General features: G+C 46.1%; 1 protein-coding gene across 1 annotated transcript; it reads left to right on the forward strand.

Moving 5' to 3' along the window:
* Nucleotides 1–962: 962 nt before the first annotated feature.
* On the forward strand, nucleotides 963–14,616 carry LOC138369429 (ATP-dependent RNA helicase glh-2-like). Its single transcript, XM_069332669.1, has 3 exons — nucleotides 963–1,014; nucleotides 4,557–5,639; nucleotides 14,537–14,616. Exons 1-3 carry the CDS (start codon nucleotides 963–965, stop codon nucleotides 14,614–14,616), a joined length of 1,215 nt encoding a protein of 404 aa, XP_069188770.1.
* Nucleotides 14,617–25,056: the final 10,440 nt, after the last annotated feature.

Genomic DNA, 25,056 nt, shown 5'->3' on the forward strand with positions numbered 1-25,056 from the left:
ACTGGCCTGGGCACCACCCGCACTCTGCCATTGGCCTGGGCACCACCGGCACTCTGCCACTGGCCTGGGCACCACCCGCACTCTGCCACTGGCCTGGGCACCACCGGCACTCTGCCACTGGTCTGGGCACCACCGGCACTCTGCCACTGGCCTGGGCACCACCGGCACTCTGCCACTGGCCTGGGCACCACCCGCACTCTGCCACTGGCCTGGGCACCACCGGCACTCTGCCACTGGTCTGGGCACCACCGGCACTCTGCCACTGGTCTGGGCACCACCGGCACTCTGCCACTGGTCTGGGCACCACCGGCACTCTGCCACTGGCCTGGGCACCACCGGCACTCTGCCACTGGCCTGGGCACCACCCGCACTCTGCCACTGGCCTGGGCACCACCGGCACTCTGCCACTGGCCTGGGCACCACCCGCACTCTGCCACTGGCCTGGGCACCACCGGCACTCTGCCACTGGTCTGGGCACCACCGGCACTCTGCCACTGGCCTAAGCACCACCGGCACTCTGCCACTGGTCTGGGCACCACCGGCACTCTGCCACTGGTCTGGGCACCACCGGCACTCTGCCACTGGCCTGGGCACCACCGGCACTCTGCCACTGGCCTGGGCACCACCGGCACTCTGCCACTGGTCTGGGCACCACCGGCACTCTGCCACTGGTCTGGGCACCACCGGCACTCTGCCACTGGCCTGGGCACCACCGGCACTCTGCCACTGGCCTGGGCACCACCGGCACTCTGCCACTGGTCTGGGCACCACCGGCACTCTGCCACTGGCCTGGGCACCACCCGCACTCTGCCACTGGCCTGGGCACCACCCGCACTCTGCCACTGGTCTGGGCACCACCGGCACTCTGCCACTGGTCTGGGCACCACCGGCACTCTGCCACTGGCCTGGGCACTACCGAGTCGTGTCTGTCGCTGTTGGCAAGAGTATGTGCGCTCGGGACTATGAAGACCCGTGAGAGCGAGAGTGACGAACCTTATGAATCTCTATATGAGTGTTAATTCCCAACAAAATCGCTGAACAGATTGACTGTTATTAGATACTTGATGCATCAGGTGGAGTTCCGGGAGCATCTAGATATCAACGTAGTTAATGTATACGTAGAAACTACGTTCAACTCGTCCTCTAGAACAGTGCACCGCATTTTGACTCATATATCCCCTAAGACCAAAAGCTGATGTACTAGGAATCTTAGCGGCTCGTACAACTGACGTGATGTTCCGTTTTCTATCTGTGGGTCCTTGGTTAGGATAGGTTCGGGCAACTTGGTACATCATCTTAGTGTCGTTGGGAACGCTAGAGAGGATCGGGTGTGATGGGACCATTCTCAAGTCGATTGTGGGAATCGACTTGAGAATGGTCCAGGACGGACCGAAACGTCGTCGTCCCTTCACCTGCTAGTATGTGGTCTCGTCAACGAGCCAATTGGCCTTTCTGCAGTTATTTTAATTATTCCATTGGCCTGTTTTTATGTTAGTGGCACATTAAGAAGTAATAAAAAACATTGTTACACAGAATATAGACATGACAACCTGCACACCAGTTGATTGGTGGTTGAGAAGCGGGACCAAAGAGCCGAAGCTCAACCCCGTCATGCACCACTGAGTACAGATAGGTGCATAAACAGACAGACAACCCAACTCTAATCGTATCAATGTGATTCATAACATTAACAGATCTTTTAAAGGTTACAGACCCATTCAGAAAACAGAATTAAGAATGAGCAACCTTCTGAGTGTCTGTGTTTGCCAACTGACTGCCTTATGGCTACGCTAACTACGGTGCTGTGCTGGAGAAGCTGTAGTGGTGATGTAGGAGCCTCGTAGCTCCCAGCTGTTGTATTGTTGGTGGCGCAATTTGGTGGTGATGGAGTAGAGAGTCACACAATTATTGGAGGTGAAGCTGGGGTTAGTGTTGCTGGGGTTAGTGTTGCTGGGGTTGGTGTTGTTAGGGTTAGTGTTGCTGGGGTTGGTGTTACTGGGGTTAGTGTTGCTGGGATTAGTGTTGTTAGGGTCAGTGTTGCTGGGGTTAGTGTTGCTAGGGTTAGTGTTGCTAGGGTTAGTGTTGCTGGGGTTAGTGTTGCTGGGGTTGGTGTTGCTGGGGTTAGTGTTGCTGGGGTTAGTGTTGCTGGGATTGGTGTTGCTAGGGTTAGTGTTGCTGGGGTTAGTGTTGCTGGGGTTGGAGTTGCTAGGGTTAGGGTTGCTGGGGTTAGTGTTGCTAGGGTTAGTGTTGCTGGGGTTAGTGTTGCTGGGGTTGGTGTTGCTGGGGTTAGTGTTGCTGGGGTTGGTGTTGCTGGGGTTAGTGTTGCTGGGGTTGGTGTTGCTGGGGTTAGTGTTGCTGGAGTTGGTGTTGCTAGGGTTAGTGTTGCTGGGGTTGGTGTTGCTGGGTTTAGTGTTGCTGGGGTTGGTGTTGCTAGGGTTGGTGTTGCTAGGGTTAGTGTTGCTGGGGTGGGTGTTGCTGGGGTTAGTGTTGCTGGAGTTGGTGTTGCTGGAGTTGGTGTTGCTGGGTTTAGTGTTACTGGGGTTGGTGTTGCTAGGGTTAGTGTTGCTGGAGTTGGTGTTGCTGGGGTTGGGGTTGGTGTTGCTGTGGTTGGTGTTGCTGGGGTTGGTGTTGCTAGGGTTAGTGTTGCTGGGGTTGGTGTTGCTGGGGTTGGTGTTGCTGGTTGTTAAGTGTTGCTGGATTTAGTGTTGCTGGTTGTGAAGTGTTTTTGGGGTTAGTGTTGCTGGTTGTTAAGTGTTTCTGGGGTTAGTGTTGCTGGTTGTTAAGTGTTGCTGGGGTTGGTGTTGCTGGTTGTTAAGTGTTGCTGGAGTTAGTGTTGCTGGTTGTGAAGTGTTTCTGGGGTTGGTGTTGCTGGTTGTTAAGTGTTTCTGGGGTTAGTGTTGCTTGTTGTTAAGTGTTTCTGGGGTTAGTGTTGCTGGTTGTTAAGTGTTGCTGGAGTTGATGTTGCTGGTTGTTAAGTGTTGCTGGGGATAGTGTTGCTGGTAATAGTGTTGCTGGGGTTAGTGTTGTTGGTGTTAGTGTTGTTGGATTAGTGTTGCTGGTGTTAAGTGTTCCTGGAGTTCCTGATAGATTTTGCTGATGTTAGTGTCGCTGGGAGAGTGTTGCAGGTGTTAGTGTTGCTCAGTTTAATGAAGGTGAAGTTAGTGTCGCTGAGTTAGTGTTGCTAGGGTTAGTGTTGCTGCTGTTAATGTCGTTGGGGTTAGTGTTGCTGGTCTTAGCGTCGCTTGGGTTAGAGTGGCAGGTGTTAGTTTTGGTGGTATTAGTGTCGCTGGGGTTAGTGTTGTTGGTGTTAGTGTTGCTGGGGTTATTGTCCCTTGGGTTAGTGTTGCTGGTGTTAGTGTTGCTCGTGTTAGTGTTGCTGGAGTTAGTATTGATGGTTGTTAAATGTTCCTTGGATTTTTGTTGCTAGGGTTTGTTTAGCTGGTTTTAAGTGTTGAGTAGGATAGTGTTGCTTGCTGTTAGGGTTGCTGGGGTGTTGCTTGCTGTTAAGTGTTGCTGAGGTTATTGTTGCAGGTGTTAAGGTTTCCCAGGGTTAATTTTGTTGGTGTTAGTGTCGCTAGGTTAGTGTTGCTGGTTGTTAAGTGTTGCTGGGGTTGGAGTTGCGGGTTGTTAAGTGTTGCTTGGTTTAGTGTTGCTGGTGTTAAGTGTTCCTGGCGCTAGTGTTGATAGTGTTCAGTGTTGCTAGTGCTAGTGTCGCTGGGGTTACTGTTGCTGGTGTTAGTCTTGCTAGTGTTATATGTTGCCTGGGTTAGTGTTGCTGGGTTAGTGATGCTGGTTGTTAAGTGTTCCTGGCGTTAGTGTTGCTGAGTTAGTGTTGCTGCTCTTAGTGTTGATGGAATTAGTGTTGCTGGTGTTAGTGTTGCTGGTGTTAAGTGTTGTTTTAATTAGTGTTGTTGGTATTAAGTGTTTCTTCTGGTTACTGTTGCTGGTGTTAATATCGCTAGAGATAGTGTTTATGGTGTTACGTGTTCCTGGGGCTCGTTTTGATGGGGTTAGTGTCACTGGGTTAGTGTTGCTAGTATTAGTGTTGCTGGGGTTTGTGTTGCTAGTGTTAGTGTCGCTGGGGTTAATGAAACTGGTGTTAGTGTTGCTGGGGTTAGTGTTACTGGTGTGAAGTGTTCCGTGGGTTAGTTTTGCTGGTGTTAGTGTCATTAGGTTAGTGTCGCTGGGTTAGTGTTGCTGGGGTTATTGTTGCTAGTTGTTAAGTATTGCTGGTTGTTAAAAGTTCCTGGAGGTTAGTGTTGCTGATGTTAAGTGTTGCTGGTTGTTAAGTGTTTCCTGGGGTTTGTGTTGCTGGGGTTAAGTGTTGCTGGGGTTAGTGTTGTTGGTTGTTAAGTGTTCCTGAGGGTTAGTGTTGCTGACTGTTAAGTGTTCCTGGGGGTTAGTGTTGCTGACTGTTAAGTGTTCCTGGAGGTTAGTGTTGCTGGTGTTAAGTGTTCCTGGGGGTAAGTGTTGCTGGTGTTAAGTGTTCCTGGGGGTAAGTGTTGCTGATTGTTAAGTGTTTCCTGGGGTTAGTGTTGCTGGTGTTGGTGTCGCAGGTGTTAGTGCAGTTGGTGTTACTGTTGTTGGTGATAGTGTTACTTGTGTTAGTGTCACTAGTGTTATTGCTGCTAAGGCTGGTGTTAGTGTTTGTGATGCTGGGGTTAATATCGCTGGGGATCATATTGATGTTGCTGGTATTGATGCCTCTAGTATGGGTGCTACTAGTATTGGTGGCACTAGTATTGGTGGCACTAGTATTGGTGGCACTAGTATTGGTGGCACTAGTATTGGTGGCACTAGTATTGGTGGCACTATTATTGGTGGCACTAGTATTGGTGGCACTAGTATTGGTGGCACTATTATTGGTGGCACTAGTATTGGTGGCACTAGTATTGGTGGCACTAGTATTGGTGGCACTATTATTGGTGGCACTAGTATTGGTGGCACTAGTATTGGTGGCACTAGTATTGGTGGCACTAGTATTGGTGGCACTAGTATTGGTGGCACTAGTATTGGTGGCACTAGTATTGGTGGCACTAGTATTGGTGCTACTAGTATTGGTGCTACTAGTATTGGTGCTACTAGTATTGGTGGCACTAGTATTGGTGGCACTAGTATTGGTGGCACTAGTATTGGTGGCACTAGTATTGGTAGCACTAGTATTGGTGGCACTATTATTGGTGGCACTAGTATTGGTGGCACTAGTATTGGTGCTACTAGTATTGGTGCTACTAGTATTGGTGCTACTAGTATTGGTGGCACTAGTATTGGTGGCACTAGTATTGGTGGCACTAGTATTGGTGCTACTAGTATTGGTGGCACTAGTATTGGTGACACTAGTATTGGTGGCACTAGTATTGGTGCTACTAGTATTGGTGCTACTAGTATTGGTGCTACTAATATTGGTGGCACTAGTATTGGTGGCACTAGTATTGGTGGCACTAGTATTGGTGGCACTAGTATTGGTGGCACTAGTATTGGTGGCACTAGTATTGGTGGCACTAGTATTGGTGGCACTAGTATTGGTGGCACTAGTATTGGTGCTACTAGTACTGGTGCTACTAGTATTGGTGCTACTAGTATTGGTGCCACTAGTATTGTTGCCAATAATATTGGTGCTACAGGTATTAGTGCTACTGGTAAGGTGTTACTAGTATTGGTACTTCTAGTATTGGTGCATTGGTATTGGAACCACTATTATTTGTGCCACTAGTTTTAGTGAGCCACTAGTATTGGTACTACTAGTATTCGTGTTACTAGTATTGGTGCCCCTAGCGTTGGAGCTACGAGTATTAGCGTGCTGTCCGCGAGCGGACAGCACGCGGGACTTGTGATCCTGTGGTCCTGGGTTCGATCCCAGGCGCCGGCGAGAAACAATGGGCAGAGTTTCTTTCACCCTATGCCCCTGTTACCTAGCAGTAAAATAGGTACCTGGGTGCTAGTCAGCTGTCACGGGCTGCTTCCTGGGGGTGGAGGCCTGGTCGAGGACCGGGCCGCGGGGACAGTAAAAAAGCCCCGAAATCATCTCAAGATAACCTCAAGATAGCCACTAGTAATTACGCTACTAGTACTGGTGCCACTAGTATTGGTGCCACTAGTACTGGTGTCACTAGTATTGGTGCCACTAGTACTGGTGTCACTAGTATTGGTGCCACTAGTATTGGTGTCACTAGTATTGGTGCTACTAGTATTGATGTTGTGTGTGAAGCTGATGGTGTTGCTAGTGTTGTTGGTGTTGCTAGTGTTGGTGGTGTTGCTAGTGTTGGAGTTGCTAGTGTTGGTGGTGTTGCTAGTGTTGGTGGTGTTGCTAGTGTTGGTGGTGTTGCTAGTGTTGGTGGTGTTGCTAGTGCTGGTGGTGTTGCTAGTGTTGGTGGTGTTGCTAGTGTTGGTGGTGTTGCTAGTGCTGGTGGTGTTGCTAGTGTTGGTGGTGTTGCTAGTGTTGGTGGTGTTGCTAGTGTTGTTGGTGCTGCTAGTGTTGGTGGTGTTGCTAGTGTTGGTGGTGTTGCTAGTGTTGGTGGTGTTGCTAGTGTTGTTGGTGCTGCTAGTGTTGGTGGTGTTGCTAGTGTTGGTGGTGTTGCTAGTGTTGGTGGTGTTGCTAGTGTTGGTGTTGCTAGTGTTGTTGGTGCTGCTAGTGTTGGTGGTGTTGCTAGTGTTGGTGGTGTTGCTAGTGTTGGTGGTGTTGCTAGTGTTGGTGCTGCTAGTGTTGTTGGTGCTGCTAGTGTTGGTGTTGCTAGTGTTGGTGTTGGTAGTGTTGTTGGTGCTGCTAGTGTTGGTGGTGTTGCTAGTGTTGTTGGTGCTGCTAGTGTTGGTGTTGCTAGTGTTGGTGGTGTTGCTAGTGTTGGTGGTGTTGCTAGTGTTGGTGGTGTTGCTAGTGTTGGTGCTGCTAGTGTTGTTGGTGCTGCTAGTGTTGGTGTTGGTAGTGTTGGTGGTGTTGCTAGTGTTGGTGGTGTTGCTAGTGTTGGTGTTGGTAGTGTTGTTGGTGTTGGTAGTGTTGGTGGTGTTGCTAGTGTTGTTGGTGTTGCTAGTGTTGGTGTTGGTAGTGTTGGTGGTGTTGCTAGTGTTGGTGGTGTTGCTAGTGTTGGTGGTGTTGCTAGTGTTGTTGGTGCTGCTAGTGTTGGTGGTGTTGCTAGTGTTGGTGGTGTTGCTAGTGTTGGTGTTGGTAGTGTTGTTGGTGCTGCTAGTGTTGTTGGTGTTTCTAGTGTTGGTGTTGGTAGTGTTGGTGGTGTTGCTAGTGTTGGTGGTGTTGCTAGTGTTGTTGGTGCTGCTAGTGTTGGTGGTGTTGGTAGTGTTGGTGGTGTTGCTAGTGTTGGTGGTGTTGCTAGTGTTGTTGGTGCTGCTAGTGTTGTTGGTGTTGCTAGTGTTGGTGTTGGTAGTGTTGTTGGTGTTGCTAGTGTTGGTGTTGGTAGTGTTGGTGGTGTTGCTAGTGTTGGTGGTGTTGCTAGTGTTGGTGGTGTTGCTAGTGTTGGTGGTGTTGCTAGTGTTGGTGCTGCTAGTGTTGTTGGTGTTTCTAGTGTTGGTGTTGGTAGTGTTGGTGGTGTTGCTAGTGTTGGTGGTGTTGTTAGTGTTGGTGGTGTTGCTAGTGTTGGTGGTGTTGCTAGTGTTGGTGGTGTTGCTAGTGTTGGTGGTGTTGCTAGTGTTGGTGGTGTTGCTAGTGCTGGTGGTGTTGCTAGTGTTGGTGGTGTTGCTAGTGTTGGTGGTGTTGCTAGTGTTGTTGGAGCTGCTAGTGTTGGTGGTGTTGCTAGTGTTGTTGGTGCTGCTAGTGTTGGTGGTGTTGCTAGTGTTGTTGGTGTTGCTAGTGTTGGTGTTGGTAGTGTTGGTGGTGTTGCTAGTGTTGGTGGTGTTGCTAGTGTTGTTGGTGTTGCTAGTGTTGTTGGTGTTGGTAGTGTTGGTGGTGTTGCTAGTGTTGGTGGTGTTGCTAGTGTTGGTGGTGTTGCTAGTGTTGGTGGTGTTGCTAGTGTTGGTGGTGTTGCTAGTGTTGGTGGTGTTGCTAGTGTTGGTGGTGTTGCTAGTGTTGGATGGTGTTGTTGCTAGTGTTCTTGGTGTAGTGTTGGATTGTGTTGTTGGTGGTGTTTCTAGTGTTGAATGGTGTTGTTGGTTGTGTTTCTAGTGTTGGATGGTGTTGTTGGTTGTGTTTCTAGTGTTGGATGGTGTGGTTGGTTGTGTTGCTAGTGTTGGATGATGTTGTTGGTGGTGTTGCTTGTGTTGGAGTGTTGATAGTGGCGTTGTGTTGGATGGTGTTGTTGGTGGTGTTGCTAGTGTTCGATGGTGTTGTTAGTGGTGTTGCTAGTGTTGGTGGGTGTTGTTAGTGGTGCTGCTAGTGCTGTTGGTTGTGTTAGTTTTGGTGTTGTTGGTGGTGTTGCTTGTGTTAGATGATGTTGGTGGTGGTGTTGCTAGTGACGGGAAACATTGGTGGTGGTGCAGTCTCTGTAATGCCAGTCACAAAATATTAAAACAAACAAGAAAAAAAATTAACTGCCAAGGTGTCTTCACAGTGAGGTAAACTGTAGGATAAACCAGAGGGATAAAACATTTAAAAATACTTTACTTTAAAAATAATTTAAACAAATTACAAAAATATCCAGGCTTGGCTTTAATACAAAGTATGTTAAACAAACAAGATGAACAATCAGATTTACGTTACGTTAAGGTGCAAAATAAAATATGGTGCGGAATACTGTGAGTCAAGTTGTTAGTGCTGTTGTTAGTGGTGTTGGATGGTGTTGTTAGTGGTGTTGGATGGTGTTGTTAGTGGTGTTGGATGGTGTTGTTAGTGGTGTTGGATGGTGTTGTTAGTGGTGTTGGATGGTGTTGTTAGTGGTGTTGTTAGTATTGGATGGGGTTTTTGGTGGTGTTGCTAGTGTTAAATGGTGTAGTTGGTGGTGTTGCCAGTAGAGTTGTGTCTTGTGTTACCAGTAGAGTTGTGTTTTGTGTTACCAGTAGAGTTGTGTCTTGTGTTACCAGTAGAGTTGTGTTTTAGGTTGCCATTAGAGGTGTGTTGTGTATTCTCTCCGTGGTTGTTCTTGTGTTATGACCGTGGCTTGCTCTGAGCGTTTCAACTGTCTAGAGAAGATGTTTCTAACAAAGCTTATAATGTTTTGTTTACTGGTGAAGAATTGTATTTTACGAAGTGGTTATTGTTTTAATGAAAACTTCAGAAATCCTGTGCTTTAGTGAGTAATATAACACCGGAATATTAACGCCATATGGGCACCTTGGTTAAGTCAAACTACTTGAAAGTGGACGATTTTCAGGACTTGAGAACGGGACGGATTTCATTTGTGTTGCTTTATCTTGAGTGAGTGTTGCGTTGTGTGGGGGGAGTGATGTGTTGTCTGGGAGGAGTGATGTGTTGTCTGGGGGAGTGATGTCTTGTCTGGGGGAGTGATGTGTTGTCTGAGAGGAGTGATGTGTTGTTTGGAGGGAGTGATGTGTTGTCTGGAGGGAGTGATGTGTTGTCTGGGGGAGTGAGTGTTGTTTGGGAGAGTGATGTGTTGTCTGGGAGGAGTGATGTTGTCTGGGGGAGTGATGTGTTGTCTTGGGGAGTGATGTGTTGTCTGGGAGGAGCGATGTGTTATCTGGGAGGAGTGATGTGTTGTCTGGGGGAGTGATGTGTTGTCTGGGAGGAGTGATGTGTTGTCTAGGGGAGTGATGTGTTGTCTATGAGGAGTGATGTGTTGTCTGGGGGAGTGACGTGTTGTCTGGGAGGAGTGATGTGTTGTCTGGGGGAGTGATGTGTTGTCTGGGGGAGTGATGTGTTGTCAGGGAGGAGTGATGTGTTGTCTGGGGGAGTGATGTGTTGTCTGGGAGGAGTGATGTGTTGTCTGGGAGGAGTGATGTTGTCTGGGAGGAGTGATGTTGTCTGGGAGAGTGATGTGTTGTCTGGAGGGAGTGATAAGTTGTCTGGGGGAAGTGATGTGTTGTCTGGGAGGAGTGATGTGTTGTCTGGGAGGAAGGAAGGAATTATCAAGGGAAAGCGCCAAGCTATTACGACAATATAGCACTGGGAAGGGGCCAGGATAAGGATTTGGGATGGGACCGGGGGAAGGAATGGTGCCCCAACCACTTGAACATTCGGGGATTGAACTCCGATCTGCATGAAGCGAGACCGTCGCTCTACCGTCCAGCCCAAGTGGTTGGGTTTGTCTGGGAGGAGTGATGTTGTCAGGGGGAGTGATGTGTTGTCTGGGGGAGTGATGTGTTGTCTGGGGGGAGTGATGTGTTGTCTGGGGGAGTGATGTGTTGTCTGGGGGGGAGTGATGAGTTGTCTGGGGGAGTGATGTGTTGTCTGGAGGGAGGGATGTGTTGTCTTGGGGGAGTGATGTGTTGTCTGGAGGGAGTGATGTGTTGTCTGGGGGGAGTGATGTGTTGTCTGGGGGGAGTGATGTGTTGTCTGGGGGGAGTGATGTTTTGTCGGGGGGGAGTGATGTGTTGTCTGGAGGGAGTGATGTGTTTTCTGGGGGGAGTGATGTGTTGTCTGGGGGGAGTGATGTGTTGTCTGGGGGGAGTGATGTGTAGTCTGGAGGGAGTGATGTGTTGTCCGGGGGAAGTGATGTGTTGTCTATGGGGAGTGATGTGTTGTCTGGAGGGAGTAATGTGTTGTCTGGGGGAGTGATGTGCTGTCTGGAGGGAGTGATGTGTTGTCTAGGGGGAGTGATGTGTTGTCTGGAGGGAGTGATGTGTTGTCTGGGGGAGTGATGTGTTGTCTGGGGGAGTGATGTGTTGTCTGGGGGGGATGTGTTGTCTGGGGGAAGTGATGTGTTGTCTGGGGGAAGTGATGTGTTGTCTGGGGGGAGTGATGTGTTGTCTGGAGGGAGTAATGTGATGTCTGGGGAAGTGATGTGTTGTCCGGAGTGATGTGTTGTCTGGAGGGAGTGATGTGTTGTCTGGGGGAGTGAGTGTTGTTTGGGAGAGTGATGTGTTGTCTGGGAGGAGTGATGTGTTGTCTGGAGGGAGTGATGTGTAGTCTGGAGGGATGGATGTGTTGTCTGGGGGAGTGATGTGTTGTCTGGGAGGAGTGATGTGTTGTCTGGAGGGAGTGATGTGTAGTCTGGAGGGATGGATGTGTTGTCTGGGGGAGTGATGTGTTGTCTGGGAGGAGTGATGTGTTGTCTGGAGGGAGTGATGTGTAGTCTGGAGGGATGGATGTGTTGTTTGGGGGAGTGATGTGTTGTCTGGGAGGAGTGATGTTGTCTGGGGGAGTGATGTGTTGTCTTGGGAAGTGATGTGTTGTCTGGGAGGAGCGATGTGTTGTCTGGGAGGATTGATGTGTTGTCTGGGGGAGTGATGTGTTGTCTGGGAGGAGTGATGTGTTGTCTGGGGGAGTGATGTGTTGTCTGGGAGGAGTGATGTGTTGTCTGGGAGGAGTGATGTGTTGTCTGGGGGAGTGACGTGTTGTCTGGGAGGAGTGATGTGTTGTCTGGGGGAGTGATGTGTTGTCTGGGAGGAGTGATGTGTTGTCTGGGGGAGTGATGTGTTGTCTGGGGGAGTGATGTGTTGTCAGGGAGGAGTGATGTGTTGTCTGGGAGGAGTGATGTTGTCTGGGAGGAGTGATGTTGTCTGGGAGAGTGATGTGTTGTCTGGAGGGAGTGATGTGTTGTCTGGGGGAAGTGATGTGTTGTCTGGGAGGAGTGATGTGTTGTCTGGGAGGAAGGAAGGAATTATCAAGGGAAAGCGCCAAGCTATTACGACTATATAGCACTGGGAAGGGGCCAGGATAAGGATTTGGGATGGGACCGGGGGAAGGAATGGTGCCCCAACCACTTGAACGTTCGGGGATTGAACTCCGATCTGCATGAAGCGAGACCGTCGCTCTACCGTCCAGCCCAAGTGGTTGGGTTTGTCTGGGAGGAGTGATGTTGTCTGGGGGAGTGATGTGTTGTCTGGGGGAGTGATGTGTTGTCTGGGGGAGTGATGTGTTGTCTGGGGGGAGTGATGTATTGTCTGGAGGGAGTGATGTGTTGTCTGGGGGGAGTGATGTGTTGTCTGGGGGGATTGATGTGTTGTCTGGGGGGAATGATGTGTTGTCTGGGGGGAGTGATGTGTTGTCTGGGGGAGTGATGTGTTGTCTGGGGGGAGTGATGTGTTGTCTGGAGGGAGTGATGTGTTGTCTGGGGGAGTGATGTGTTGTCTGGAGGGAGTGATGTGTTGTCTAGGGGGAGTGATGTGTTGTCTGGAGGGAGTGATGTGTTGTCCGGGGAAGTGATGTGTTGTCTGGGGGGAGTGATGTGTTGTCTGGAGGGAGTGATGTGTTGTCTGGGGGAGTGATGTATTGTCTGGAGGGAGTGATGTGTTGTCTAGGGGGAGTGATGTGTTGTCTGGGGGAGTGATGTGTTGTCTGGAGGGAGTGATGTGTTGTCTAGGGGGAGTGATGTGTTGTCTGGAGGGAGTGATGTGTTGTCTGGGGTAGTGATGTGTTGTCTGGGGGGAGTGATATGTTGTCTGGGGGAGTGATGTGTTGTCTGGAGGGAGTAATGTGATGTCTGGGGAAGTGATGTGTTGTCCGGAGGGAGTGATGTGTTGTTTGGAAGGAGTGATGTGTTGTTGGGAGGGAGTGATGTTTTGTCTGGAGGGAGTGATGCGAATAGACTTAGTCTCTCAAAGATTTTGTATGATTCTGAGTACTGTAATTTATGAAACCGTTTTGGACTTCTTTTTTGTAAAGATGTTGTATATTTTTATTTACACATTAGATGGTGTGTGTGTGTTTGTATTCACTTACGTATTATTTGTTGAAAGTGTCTCATTTTATGGAAAAAAAATATTGCTACACTTGGAGGATAATTTTGTTATCGTTGAAATCTTTTTTTAATTACTAAAGCGACTATTGTAGTTTCTAATGAGCCTTCTTAAATAGACAATCGTTCTTGTTGTTTCTGAAAATTCTATTTTATATCGATTAAAACTTTGCTGCAGTGTTTGACCGTCAGTGTTATGTTGCAGAAACACGAGGCTAATCTACGACGAAATAATACTGTAGCGGGGACGTACACTTGATGCCCTCAAGCTCCGTGTCGGTGACCTTGACAGATATCCGACGAACTTCGTGAGCTATGGCATGGCGACGAATCTGGCAACTTCTCGTGCGTCTGACGTCGTGAAGAACAGGCAAGCGAGACCTAGGGGTCTCACACGCATGGCTACGAACTGGAGAGCGAGAACTCGTTCAGCGTTCGCGAATTAAGGCGTCGCTTGACGCCGAACTGGCGCGCGATAACTGCCTTGTAGCGTCTCGCAAAAGATTCGCGTTGAGGGACCGATGAGTGGCAAAGCTGCGGATTTCGACAAGAAAATACAAACTTCAAGGCCGATAAGATTTTTTTTTTTGGAGGGGGGGAGAAGGTAGTTAGTAGTGATGTATGGGGCGTGATAGATTAGTGTTGTTGTTGATGATGCAAGGGCCATGATTGATTAGTGTTGTTGTTGTTGATGATGCAAGGGACGTTATAGATTAGTGTTGCAGGGGATACAGTGAATGTGAGAGGTGCTTTGCTATTGACGCAGTGAGGGGAATGAGGCAAGTTTTGTTGGTGATGCGATGGGGATGAAAGGAGTGTTGCTGTTGATGCAGTAGAGAAGTAGAAGTTAGTGTTGTCAATGTTACAGTGGAGGAGTGAAGTTAATGTTGTCAGTGCTACAGTGGAGAAGTGAATTTAATGTTGTCAGTGTTACAATGTAGGAGTGAGATTAATGTTGTCAGTGTTAGAATGGAGGAGTGAGATTAATGTTGTCAATGTTACAATGGAGGAGTGAGATTAATGTTGTCAATGTTACAATGGAGGAGTGAGATTAATGTTGTCAGTGTTACAATGGAGGAGTGAGATTAATGTTGTCAGTGTAACAATGGAGGAGTGAGATTAATGTTGTCAGTGGTACAGTGGAGCAATGAGATTAATGTTGTCAGTGGTACAGAGGAGTGAGATTAGCGTTGATGGTGTTACAGTGATTGAGGGAGTGAGGATAGCATTGCAGGAAATGTAGTGTGCGTGTGAGTTTAATGTTGTAATGAGGGTGTGAGGCTGGTGTTCTTAGTGATGGTGATGGTTATACTTTTTTTGGTTTATAAATATCGCTGATTTTATTGCAACATTGCTAGCAATGATGGAGGTGTTAGTGGGGGTGTTGTGTGGGCGCATCTCCTGCTGGTGTGGGTGTAAGCGTTCTTTGTTCTGTTGGAAATCTTAGTGAACAGGTTGTTAAGAGTTATTGAAAATGTTAGAGTTAGTGAAATTGTTGTTAGTGCGTTATTGCAGGCGTGGGAGAGTGACATCAATGTTAGGGGTTTATATCTGTTGCGTTGTTGTATATAAGTGGATCTGTAGAAATGTATTTCAGTATTGTTGTAGTCGAGGAGATGTTGCTTGTTCGTGATATATCTGTGGAGATATGTTAGGATTGTTGCATTTGTGGAGATATTGTATGTCAGTATTGCTGTAGATGATATGTTGTATGTTAATATTATAGTAGATGTGGAGATGTAGTATATTGTTGTACCTGCAATGTTATATGTTGTTGATGTTTATATTTGTTATTTCTTTAGAGATGTATGTTGTAACTGTGATGTATGTTACTATTGTTGTTGCTATGGAGATGTATATTATTCTTGTAGCTGTGTTGTAGCACAGATGATGCTGTAGCTGTGATGTATGTTATTATTGTTGTTGCTATGGAGATGTATATTATTCTTGTAGCTGTGTTGTAGCACAGATGCTGTTGTAGCTGTAGATATGTTGCATGGAAGTGCAGAGATGCTGCTGTAACTGTAGCGATGTCTGGTTTCATGTGCAGTAATGTTTAGTCAGCTTCAAGAGTGTGGCTACTTCTTAAGTAGTGTTCTTACGCCTGAAGTAGTGTTTCTACAGCTCAAGTAATGTTGATTTAATTAAAGTTGTGTTGCTGATCCTGAAGTACTGTTGCTGATCCTCAAGTACTGTTGATGATCCTCAAGTACTGATGCTGATCCTCAAGTACTGATGCTGATCCTCAAGTACTGATGCTGATCCTCAAGTACTGTTGCTGATCCTCAAGTACTGTTGCTGATCCTCAAGTACTGTTGCTGATCCTCAAGTACTGATGCTGATCCTCAAGTACTGATGCTGATCCTCAAGTACTGTTGCTGATCCTCAAGTACTGATGCTGATCCTCAAGTACTGATGCTGATCCTCAAATACTGATGCTGATCCTCAAGTACTGTTGCTGATCCTCAAGTACTGATGCTGATCCTCAAGTACTGTTGCTGATCCTCAAGTACTGATGCTGATCCTTAAGTACTGTTGCTGATCCTTAAGTACTGTTGCTGATCCTCAAGTACTGATGCTGATCCTCAAGTACTGATGCTGATCCTCAAGTACTGTTGCTGATCCTTAAGTACTGTTGCTGATCCTCAAGTACTGTTGCTGACCGTCAGTACTGTTGCTGATCCTTAAGTACTATTGCTGATCCTTAAGTACTGTTGCTGATCCTCAAGTACTGTTGCTGACCGTCAGAACTGTTGCTGATCGTCAGTACTGTTGCTGATCGTCAAGTACTGTTGCTGATCCTCAAGTACTGTTGCTGATCCTCAAGTACTGTTGCTGATCCTCAAGTACTGTTGCTGATCCTTAAGTACTGTTGCTGATCCTTAAGTACTGTTGCTGATCCTCAAGTACTGTTGCTGACCGTCAGAACTGTTGCTGATCGTCAGTACTGTTGCTGATCGTCAAGTACTGTTGCTGATCCTCAAGTACTGTTGCTGACCGTCAGAACTGATGCTGATCGTCAGTACTGTTGCTGATCGTCAAGTACTGTTGCTGATCCTCAAGTACTGTTGCTGATCCTCAAGTACTGTTGCTGATCGTCAAGTACTGTTGCTGATCCTCAAGTACTGTTGCTGACCGTCAGAACTGTTGCTGATCGTCAGTACTGTTGCTGATCGTCAAGTACTGTTGCTGATCCTCAAGTACTGTTGCTGATCCTCAAGTACTGTTGCTGACCGTCAGTACTGTTGCTGACCGTCAGTACTGTTGCTGATCCCCAAGTACTGTTGCTGATCCTCAAGTACTGTTGCTGCAGTTAAAGTAGTGTTGCTACAGCTGAAGTAGCGTTGATGCAGCAATAGGAGTGTTGTTACAGTTGAAGTAGTGTTGCTGCAGCTGAAGTAGCGTTAATGCAGCTAAAGTAGTTTTGCTACAGATGAAGTAGTGTTGATGGAGCTAGAGGAGTGTTGAAACTGCTAAAGTAGTATTAATGCAGCTAAATTAGAATTCCTGAACCTGAAGTAGTGTAGTGCAGCTGAAGAAGTAGTGTTGTAAAACATAAAATAGTGTTGCTGCAAATAAAGTGGTTATGCTGTAGCTAAAATAGCATTGCTGAACATGAAGCATTGCTGCTGTAGCTGAAGTTGTGTTCTTGAAGCTGAAGTTGTGTTGCTGAGCCTGAAGAATGTTGCGTTGACTGAAGTAGTGTTGCTGAATCTGAACTAGTGTTGTTGAACCTGAAGTAGTGCATGCTGCAGCAGACGTAGTATTACTGAAGAAGTTGTGATTCTGCATGCAAAGTTGGTGCAAGTGATGTAATGTTGCTATATCTTGAGTTATGTGGTTGCATGTGAAGTTGTTTTGCTGCAGCTGAAGTTGTGTTTCTATGGGCGAAGTTGTGTTGCTACAGCTGAAGTAGTGTTGCTACAGCTGAAGTAGTGTTGCTACAGCTGAAGTAGTGATGCTACAGCTGAAGTAGTGATGCTACAGCTGAAGTAGTGTTGCTACAGCTGAAGTAGTGATGCTACAGCTGAAGTAGTGATGCTACAGCTGAAGGAGTGTTGCTACAGCTGAAGTAGTTATCCAACAGCTAAGGAAGTGAAGTTTTGTCGCTACTGCTGAAGTGGTCGTTCTACAGCTGAAGTTGTGTTCCTGAAGTCGCTACAGCTGAAGTAGTGTTGCTAAAGCTGAAGTAGTGTTGCTACAGTTGAAGTTGACGAGCAAAAGCTGAAGTAGTGTTGCTACAGCTGAAGTTGCCTTGTAAAAGCTGAAGTAGTGTTGCAACAGCTGAAGTTGTGTTGTTAAAGCTGAGTTAGTGTTGCTACAGCTGAAGTTGTGTGGCTAAAGCTGAAATAGTGTTACTACAGGTGATGTTGTGTTGCTACAGCTGCAGTGGTGTTGTTACAGCTGAAGTTGTGTTGCTACAGCTGAAGTTGTGTTCTAACAGCAGAAGTTGCGTTGTTACAGCTGAAGTTGTGTTGCTACAGCTGAAGTTGAGGAGCTAAACCTGAAGTAGTGTTGCTACAGCTTAAGTTGTGTTGCTAAATCTGAAGTAGTGCCGCTACAGCTGAAGTTGTGTTGCTTGAGCTGAAGTTGTGTTGCTTGAGCTGAAGTTGTGTTGTTACAGCTAAAGTTGTGTTGCTAAACTTGACGAAGTGTTGTTACAGCTAAAGTTGTGTTGCTACACCTGAAGTTTTGCTGCTATAGCTGAAATAGTGTTGCAACAGCTGAATTAGTGAAGTTTTGTTGTTACAGCTGAAGTAGTGTTACTACAGCAGAAGTTGTGTTCCTAAAGCTGAAGGTGTTGCTACAGCTGAAGTTGAGGAGCTAAAGCTGAAGTTGTGTTGCTACAGCTGAAGTTGTGTTGCTAAAGCTGATGTAATTTTGCTTCAGATGAAGTTGTGAAGTTGTGTTACTGCAGCTGAAGTAGTGTTGCTACAGCTGAAGTTGTCTTGCTACAGCAGAAGCTTTGTTGGTACAGCTGAAGTAGTGTTGCTGCAGTTGAAGTTGTGTTGCTACAGCTGAAGTTGTGTTGCTACAGCTGAAGTAGTGTTGCTGCAGTGTAAGTTGTGTTGCTACAGCTGAAGTTGTGTTGCTACAGCTGAAGTAGTGTTGCTGCAGCTGAAGTAGTGTTGCTACAGCTGAAGTAGTGTTGCTGCAGCAGAAGTATTGTTGCTACAGCTGAAGTAGTGTTGCTACAGCTGAAGAACTGCTGCTACTGCTGAAGTAGTGGTGCTACAGTTGAAGTTGTGATGCTACAGCTGAAGTTGTGTTGCTATAGCGGAAGTTGTGTTGCTACAGCTGAAGTAGTGTTGCTACAGCTGAAGTAGTGTTGCTAAAGCTGAAGTTGTGTTCCTACAGCTGAAGTACTGTTCCTAATGTTGATGTTGTGTTGCTTCTGCTGAAGTAGTTTTGCTACAGTTGACGTTGTGTTGTTACAGCTGAAGTAGTGTTGCTACAGATGAAGTAGTGTTGCTACAGCGAAAGTAGTGTTGCTACAGCTGACGTTGTGTTGCTACAACTAAAGTAGTGTTACTTCAGCTGAAAAAGTGTTGCTGCAATTGAAGTATTGTTGTTACACATCAATTTGTGTTGCTACATCTGAAGTAGTGGTGCTACAGATGAAGTAGTGTTTCTTCATCTGAAGTAGTGTTGCTAGATCTGAAATAGTGTTGTTACAGCTGAAGTAGTGTTGCTATACAAGAAGTAGTGTTGCTACAGCTTAAGTTGTGTTGCTACAGCTGAAGTAGAGTTGCTACAGCTGAAGTTGTGTTGATACAGCTGAAGTATTGTTGCTACAGCTGAAGTAATGTTGCTACAGCTGAAGCAGTTAAGTTGTGTTCATACAGATGAAGTTGTGCTACTTCAGCTGAAGTTGTGTTGCTAAAGCTGAAGTAGTGATGCAACAGCTTAAGTAGTGAATTTGTGTTGCAACTGCTGAAGTGGTGCTGCAGCTGACGTTGTGTTGCTACAGCTGAAGTTGTGTTCCTAAAGCTGAAGTAGTGTTGCTACAGCTGGAGGTGTGTTGCTAAAGCTGGAGTAGTGTTGCTACAGTTGAAGAAGTGTTGCACCAGCTGAAGTACTATTGCTACAGCTAAAGTAGTGTTGTTACAGCTGATGAAGTGTTGCTACAGCTGAAGTAGTGATGCTACATCTGAAGTAGTGTTGCTACATCTGAAGTAGTGTTGCTGCAGCTGAAGTAGTGTTGCTACAGCTGAAGTAGTGATGCTACAGCTGAAAATAGTGTTGCTACAGCTGAAGTAGTGTTGTTACAGCTGAAGCAGTGTTGCTACAGCTGAAGTAGTGTTGTTAGAGCTGAAGTAGTGTTGCAATAGCAGAAATAGTGATGCTACAGCTGACGTAGTGAAGTTGTGTTGCTACAGCTGACGTTGTGTTGCTACAGCTGAAGTAGAATTGCTACAGCCGATGTTGTGTTGATATAGCTGAAGTAGTTTTCCAACAGCTGAGGTAGTGAAGTTTTGTTGCTACTGCTGCAGTGGTAGTGCTACAGCTGAAGTTGTGTTGCTAAATCAGAAGTAGTGGTGCTACAGCTGAAGTTGTGTTGCTAAATCTGAAGTAGTGTCGCTACAGCTGAAGTTGTGTTGCTTGAGGTGAGGTTGTGTTGTTACAGCTAAAGTTGTGTTGCAAAATTTGACGAAGTGTTGTTACAGCTAAAGTTGTGTTGCTACACCTGAAGTTTTGTTTCTACAGCTGAAGTAGTGAAGTTTTGTTGTTCCAGCTGAAGCAGTGTTGCTACAGCAGAAGTTGTGTTCCTAAAGCTGAAGGTGTTGCTACAGCTAAAGTTGAGGAGGTAAAGCTGAAGTTATGTTCCTACAGCTGAAGTTGTGTTGCTAAAGCTGAAGTAATATTGCTACAGCTGAAATTGTGTTGCTACAGCTGAAGTAGTTTTTCAACAGCTGAGGTAGTGAAGTTTTGTTCCTACTGCTGCAGTGGTGGTGCTACAGCTGAAGTTGTGTTGCTACAGCTGAAGTACTGTTGTTGCAGTTAAAGTTGTGTTGCTAAAGATGACGAAGTGTTTTTACAGCTGAATTTGTGATGCTACAGTTGAAGTTGTTTTGCTACACCTGAAGTTTTATTGCTACAGCTGAAGTTGTGTTGTTACAGCGGAAGTTACGTTGCTAAAGCTGACGAAGTGTTGTTACAGCAGAAGTTGGGTGTTCCTACAGCTGAAGTAGTGTTCCTACTGTTAAAGTTGTGTTGCTATAGCTGAGATTGAGTTGCTACAGCTGAAATAGTGTTTTCTAACAGCTGAGATAGTGTAGTTTTGTTGCTACTGCTGAAGTGGTGATGCTACAGCTGTAGTTGTGTTGCTACAGCTGAAGTTGTGTTTCTACAGCTAAAGTAGAATTGCTACAGCTGAAATTGTGTTGCTAAATCTGAAGTAGTGTTACTACAGCTGAGATAGTTATCTAACAGCTGAGGTAGTGAAGTTTTGTTGCTACTGCTGAAGTGGTGGTTCTACAGCTGAAGTTGTGTTCCTGAAGTTGCTACAGCTGAAGTTGTGTTGCTAAAGCTGAAGTAGTGTTGCTACAGTTGAAGTTGAGGAGCTAAAGTTGAAGTAGTGTTGCTACAGCTGAAGTTGTGTGGTTAAAGCTGAAGTAGTGTTGCTACAGCTGAAGTTATGTGGTTAAAGCTGAAGTAGTATTGCTACAGCTGATGTTGAGGAGCCAAACCTGAAGTAGTGTTGCTACAGCTTAAGTTGTATTGCTAAATCTGAAGTAGTGTCGCTACAGCTGAAGTTGTGTTGCTTGAGGTGAAGTTGTGTTGTTACAGCTGAAGTTGTGTTGTTACAGCTAAAGTTGTGTTGCAAAATTTGACGAAGTGTTGTTACAGCTAAAGTTGTGTTGCTACACCTGAAGTTTAGTTGCTATAGCTGAAGTAGTGTTGCTACAGCTGAAGTCGTGAAGTTTTGTTGTTCCAGCTGAAGCAGTGTTGCTACAGCAGAAGTTGTGTTCCTAAAGCTGAAGGCGTTGCTACAGCTGAAGTTGAGGAGCTAAAGCTGAAGTTATGTTCCTACAGCTGAACTTGTGTTGCTAAAGCTGACGTATATTTGCTACAGCTGAATTAGTGTTGCTACAGCTGAAATTGTGAAGTTTTGTTGTTACAGCTGAAGTGGTGTTGCAACAGCTGAAGTTGTGTTGCTACAGCAGAAGTAGTATTCCTACTGTTAAAGTTGTGTTGCTACAGTTGAGATTGTTTTGCTACAGCTGAAGTGTTGTTGCAGCAGCTGAAGTATTGTTGCTACAGCTGAAGTAGTGTTGCTACAGCAGAAGCTTTCTTGCTACAGCTGAAGTACTGTTGCTGCAGCTGAAGTAGTGTTGCTACACCTGAAGTTGTGTTCCTTCAGCTGAAGTAGTGTTGCTACAGCTGAATTAGTGTTCCTACTGTTAAAGTTGCTACAGCTGAGAGTGTTATTGCTGCAGATGAAGTCTTGTTGCTACAGCTGCTGCTACTGCTGAAGTAGTGTTGCTACAGCTGCTGCTACTGCTGAAGTAGTGTTGCTACAGCTGCTGCTACTGCTGAAGTAGTGTTGCTACAGCTGCTGCTACTGCTGAAGTAGTGTTGCTACAGCTGCTGCTACTGCTGAAGTAGTGTAGCTACAGCTGCTGCTACTGCTGAAGTAGTGTTGCTACAGCTGCTGCTACTGCTGAAGTAGTGTTGCTACAGCTGCTGCTACTGCTGAAGTAGTGGTGCTACAGTTGAAGTTGTGTTGCTACAGCTGAAGTTGTGTTGCTATAGCTGAAGTAGTGTTGCTACAGCTGAAGTTGTGTTGTTAAAGCTGAAGTAGTGTTGCTACAGCTGAAGTTATGTGGCTAACGCTGAAGTAGTGTTGCTACAGATGAAGTTGTGTTGCTACAGCTGAAGTAGAGTTGCTACAGCTGAAGTTGTGTTGATACAGCTGAAGTAATGTTGCTACAGCTGAAGTAATGTTGCTACAGCTGAAGTAATATGGCTCCAGCTGAAGTAGTTAAGTTGTGTTGCTACAGATGAAGTTGTGTTGCTTCAGCTGAAATTGTGTTGCTAGAGCTGAAGTTGTGTTGCTACAGCTGAAGTTGCGGTGCTACAGCTGAGGTAGTGAGGTTGTGTTTCTACTGGTCAAGTTGTGGTGCTACAGCTGAAGTTGTGGTGCTACAGCTGAGGTAGTGAAGTTGTGTTTCTACTGCTCAAGTTGTGGTGCTACAGCTGAAGTGGTGCTGTAGCTGAAGTTGTGTTGCTACAGCTGAAGTTGTGTTCCTAAAGATGAAGTAGTATTGCTGCAGCTGGAGGTGTGTTGCTAAAGCTAAAATAGTGTTATTACAGCTGAAGTTGTGTTGCTAAAGGTGAAGTAGTGTTGCTACAGCTGAAGTTGTGTTGTTATAGCTGAAGAAGTGTTGCTACAGCTGAAGTAGTGGTGCTACAGCTGAAGTTGTGTTCCTTCAGCTGATGTTGTGTTGTTACCGCAAAAGTTGTGTTGTTACAGCTAAAGTTGTGTTGCTACAGCTGAAGTTGAGGAGCTAAACCTGAAGTAGTGTTGCTTCAGCTTAAGTTGTGTTGCTAAATCTGAAGTAGTGTCGCTACAGCTGAAGTTGTGTTGCTTGAGGTGAAGTTATGTTATTACAGCTGAAGTTGTGTTATTACAGCTAAAGTTGTGTTGCTAAAGCTGACGAAGTGTTCTTACAGCTAAAGTTGTGTTGCTATACCTGAAGTTTTGTTGCTACAGCTGAAGTAGTGTTGCTACAGCTGAAGTATTGAAGTTTTGTTGATACAGCAGAAGTAGTGTTGCTACAGCTGAAGCTGTATTCCTAAAGGTGAAGGTGTTGCTAAAGCTGAAGTTGTGTTGTTACAGCTGAAGTTACAGTTGCTACAACACAACTTAAGTTACAGCTTAAGTTGTGTTGCTGCTACAGATGAAGTAGTGAAGTTATGTTGTAACAGCTGAAGTGGTGTTGCTACAGCTGAAGATGTGTTGCTAAAGCTGAAGTAGTGTTGCTACAGCTGAAGTTGAGGAGCTAAAGCTGAAATAGTGTTGCTACAGCTGAAGTTGTGTTGCTACAGCTGAAGCAGTGTTGCTACAGCTAAAGCTCTGTTGCTACAGCTGAAGTTGTGTTGTTACAGTTGAAGTTGTGTTGTTACAGCTTTAGTTGTGTTGCTACGGTTGAAGTTGAGGAACTAAAGCTGAAACAGTGTTGCTACAGCTGAAGTTGTGTTGCTAAAGCTGAAGTAGTGTCGCTACAGCTGAAGGTGTGTTGCTACAGCTGAAGTTGTGTTCCTAAAGCTGAATGTGTTGCTACAGCTGAAGTTGAGGAGCTAAAGCTGAAGTTGTGTTGCTACAGCTGAAGTTTTGTTTCTACAGCTGTAGTAAGGTTGCTACAGCTGAAGTTGTGTTGCAACAGCTGAAGTTGTGTTGCTACCTCTGAAGTGGTGCTACAGCTGGAGTTGTGTTGCTACAGCTGGAGTTGTGTTGCTACAGCTGGAGTTGTGTTGCTACAGTTGAAGTAGTGTTCCTACTGCTGCAGTAGTGTTGCTCAAGCTGAACTTGTGTTGCTACAGCTGAAGTAGTGTAGCTTCAGTTGAAGTAGTGTTCCTACAGCTGACGTAGTGTTGCACCAGCTGAACTTGTGTTGCTACAGTTGAACTAGTGTAGCAGCAGCTGAAGTTGTGTTGTTACAGCTGAAGTTGTGTTACTAAAACGGAAGTAGTGTTGCTAAAGCTGAAGTAGTGTTGCTACACTTAAGAAGTGAAGTTTTGCTGTTTCAGCTGAAGTGGTGTTGCTACAGCTGAAATTGAGTTGGTAGAGCTGAAGTAGTGTTGCTACAGCTAAAGTTGTGTTGCTATAGCTGAGGTAGAGAAGTTGTGTTGGTACTGCTGAAGTGGTGGTGCTTCAGCTGAAGTTGTGTTGCATCAGCTGAAGTTGTGTTGCTACAGTGGAAGTAGTGTTGCTAGAACTGAACTTGTTTTGCTAAATCTGAAGTAGTGTAGCTACAGTTGAAGTTGTGTTGCTACAGCTGAAGTTGTGTTGTTAAACTGAAGTAGTGTTGCTATAGCTGAAGTAGTGAAGTTTTGTTGTTTCAGCTGAACTTGTGTTGCTACAGCCTAAGTAGTGTTGCTACAGCTGAAATTGAGTTGCTAGAGCTGAAGTAGTGTTTCTACAGATGACGTTGTGTTGCTATAGCTGAGATAGTGAAGTAGTGTTGGTACTGCTGACGTGGTGGATCTACAGCTGAATTTGTTTTGCCACAGCTGAAGTTGTGTTGCTAAAACTGAAGTAGTGTTGTAACACCTTATGTCGTGAAGTTTTGTTGTTTCAGCTGAAGTAGTGTTGCTACAGCTGAAATTGAGTTGCTAGAGTTGAAGTATTGTTGCTACAGCTGAAGTTGTGTTGCTACAGCGTAAGTAGTGTTGCTACAGCTGAAGTTGTGTTGCTATAGCTGAGGTAGTGAAGTTGTGTTGGTACTGCTGAATTGGTGGTGCTACAGCTGAAGTTGTGTTGCTACAGCGTAAGTAGTGTTGCTACAGCTGAAGTAGTGTTCCTACAGTTGAAGTAGTGTTGCTACAGCTGAAGTTGTGTTGCTACACTTGAAGTTGTGTTGCTACACTTGAAGTTGTGTTGCTATAGTTGATTGAGTGTTGCTACAGCTGAAGTAGTGTTGCTACAGCTGAAGTAGTGATGTTTTGTTGTTACAGCTGAAGTTGTGTTGATAAAACTGAAGTTGTATTGCTAGAGCTGAAGTCGTGTTGATACAGCTGAAGTAATATAGCCAAGTCCATTACTTCCGAGAATATATGAGAGATTTTGTAGCAAACACCTTAAGTTGATTGGTGTTGTTGACGGGTGTTGCCTACGAGTGTTGATGACGGGTGTTGCTGACGGGTGTTGCATACGAGTGTTGCTGACGGGTGTTGCATACGAGTGTTCCTAAGGTGTATTGCTAACAGGTGTAGCTGACGGGTGTTTCTGACAAAGGGTGTTGCTGGCGACTGGTGTTCCTGACGGGTGTTGTTACGGGTGTTGTTTACGAGTGTTGTGAATGGATGTTGCTGACGGGTGTTGCTGACGGATGTTGTTGACAACGGGTGTTACTGACGTGTGGTGATGACAACGGGTGTTGCTGATGGGTGTTACTGACGGGGGGTGCTGACGGGTGTTGCAGACCACGGGTGATGCTGACGCGTGTTGCTGATGGTTGATGCTGACGGGTGTTGTTGACAACGGGTGTTGTTGACAACTGGTTTGCTGACGGGTGATGCTGACAACAGGTGTTGCGGACGGTTGTTGCTGACAACCGGTGTTGCTGACAACAGGTGTTGCTGCCGGCTATTGCTG

This window comes from Procambarus clarkii, chromosome 28 (genome assembly GCF_040958095.1).
Source record: "Procambarus clarkii isolate CNS0578487 chromosome 28, FALCON_Pclarkii_2.0, whole genome shotgun sequence".
Classification (NCBI taxonomy): Eukaryota; Metazoa; Arthropoda; class Malacostraca; order Decapoda; family Cambaridae; genus Procambarus; species Procambarus clarkii.

What these genes read in the sequence shown, in the direction of transcription:
- LOC138369429 (XM_069332669.1), top strand. Translation starts at nt 963, where the DNA reads ATGAAGACCCGTGAGAGCGAGAGTGACGAACCTTATGAATCTCTATAT. An exon ending in TTATGAATCTCTATATGAGT is followed by an intron (nt 1,015 to 4,556) that starts GTTAATTCCCAA and finishes TTGGTGTCGCAG; the next exon opens with GTGTTAGTGCAGTTGGTGTT. An exon ending in TACAGGTATTAGTGCTACTG is followed by an intron (nt 5,640 to 14,536) that starts GTAAGGTGTTAC and finishes TTATTTCTTTAG; the next exon opens with AGATGTATGTTGTAACTGTG.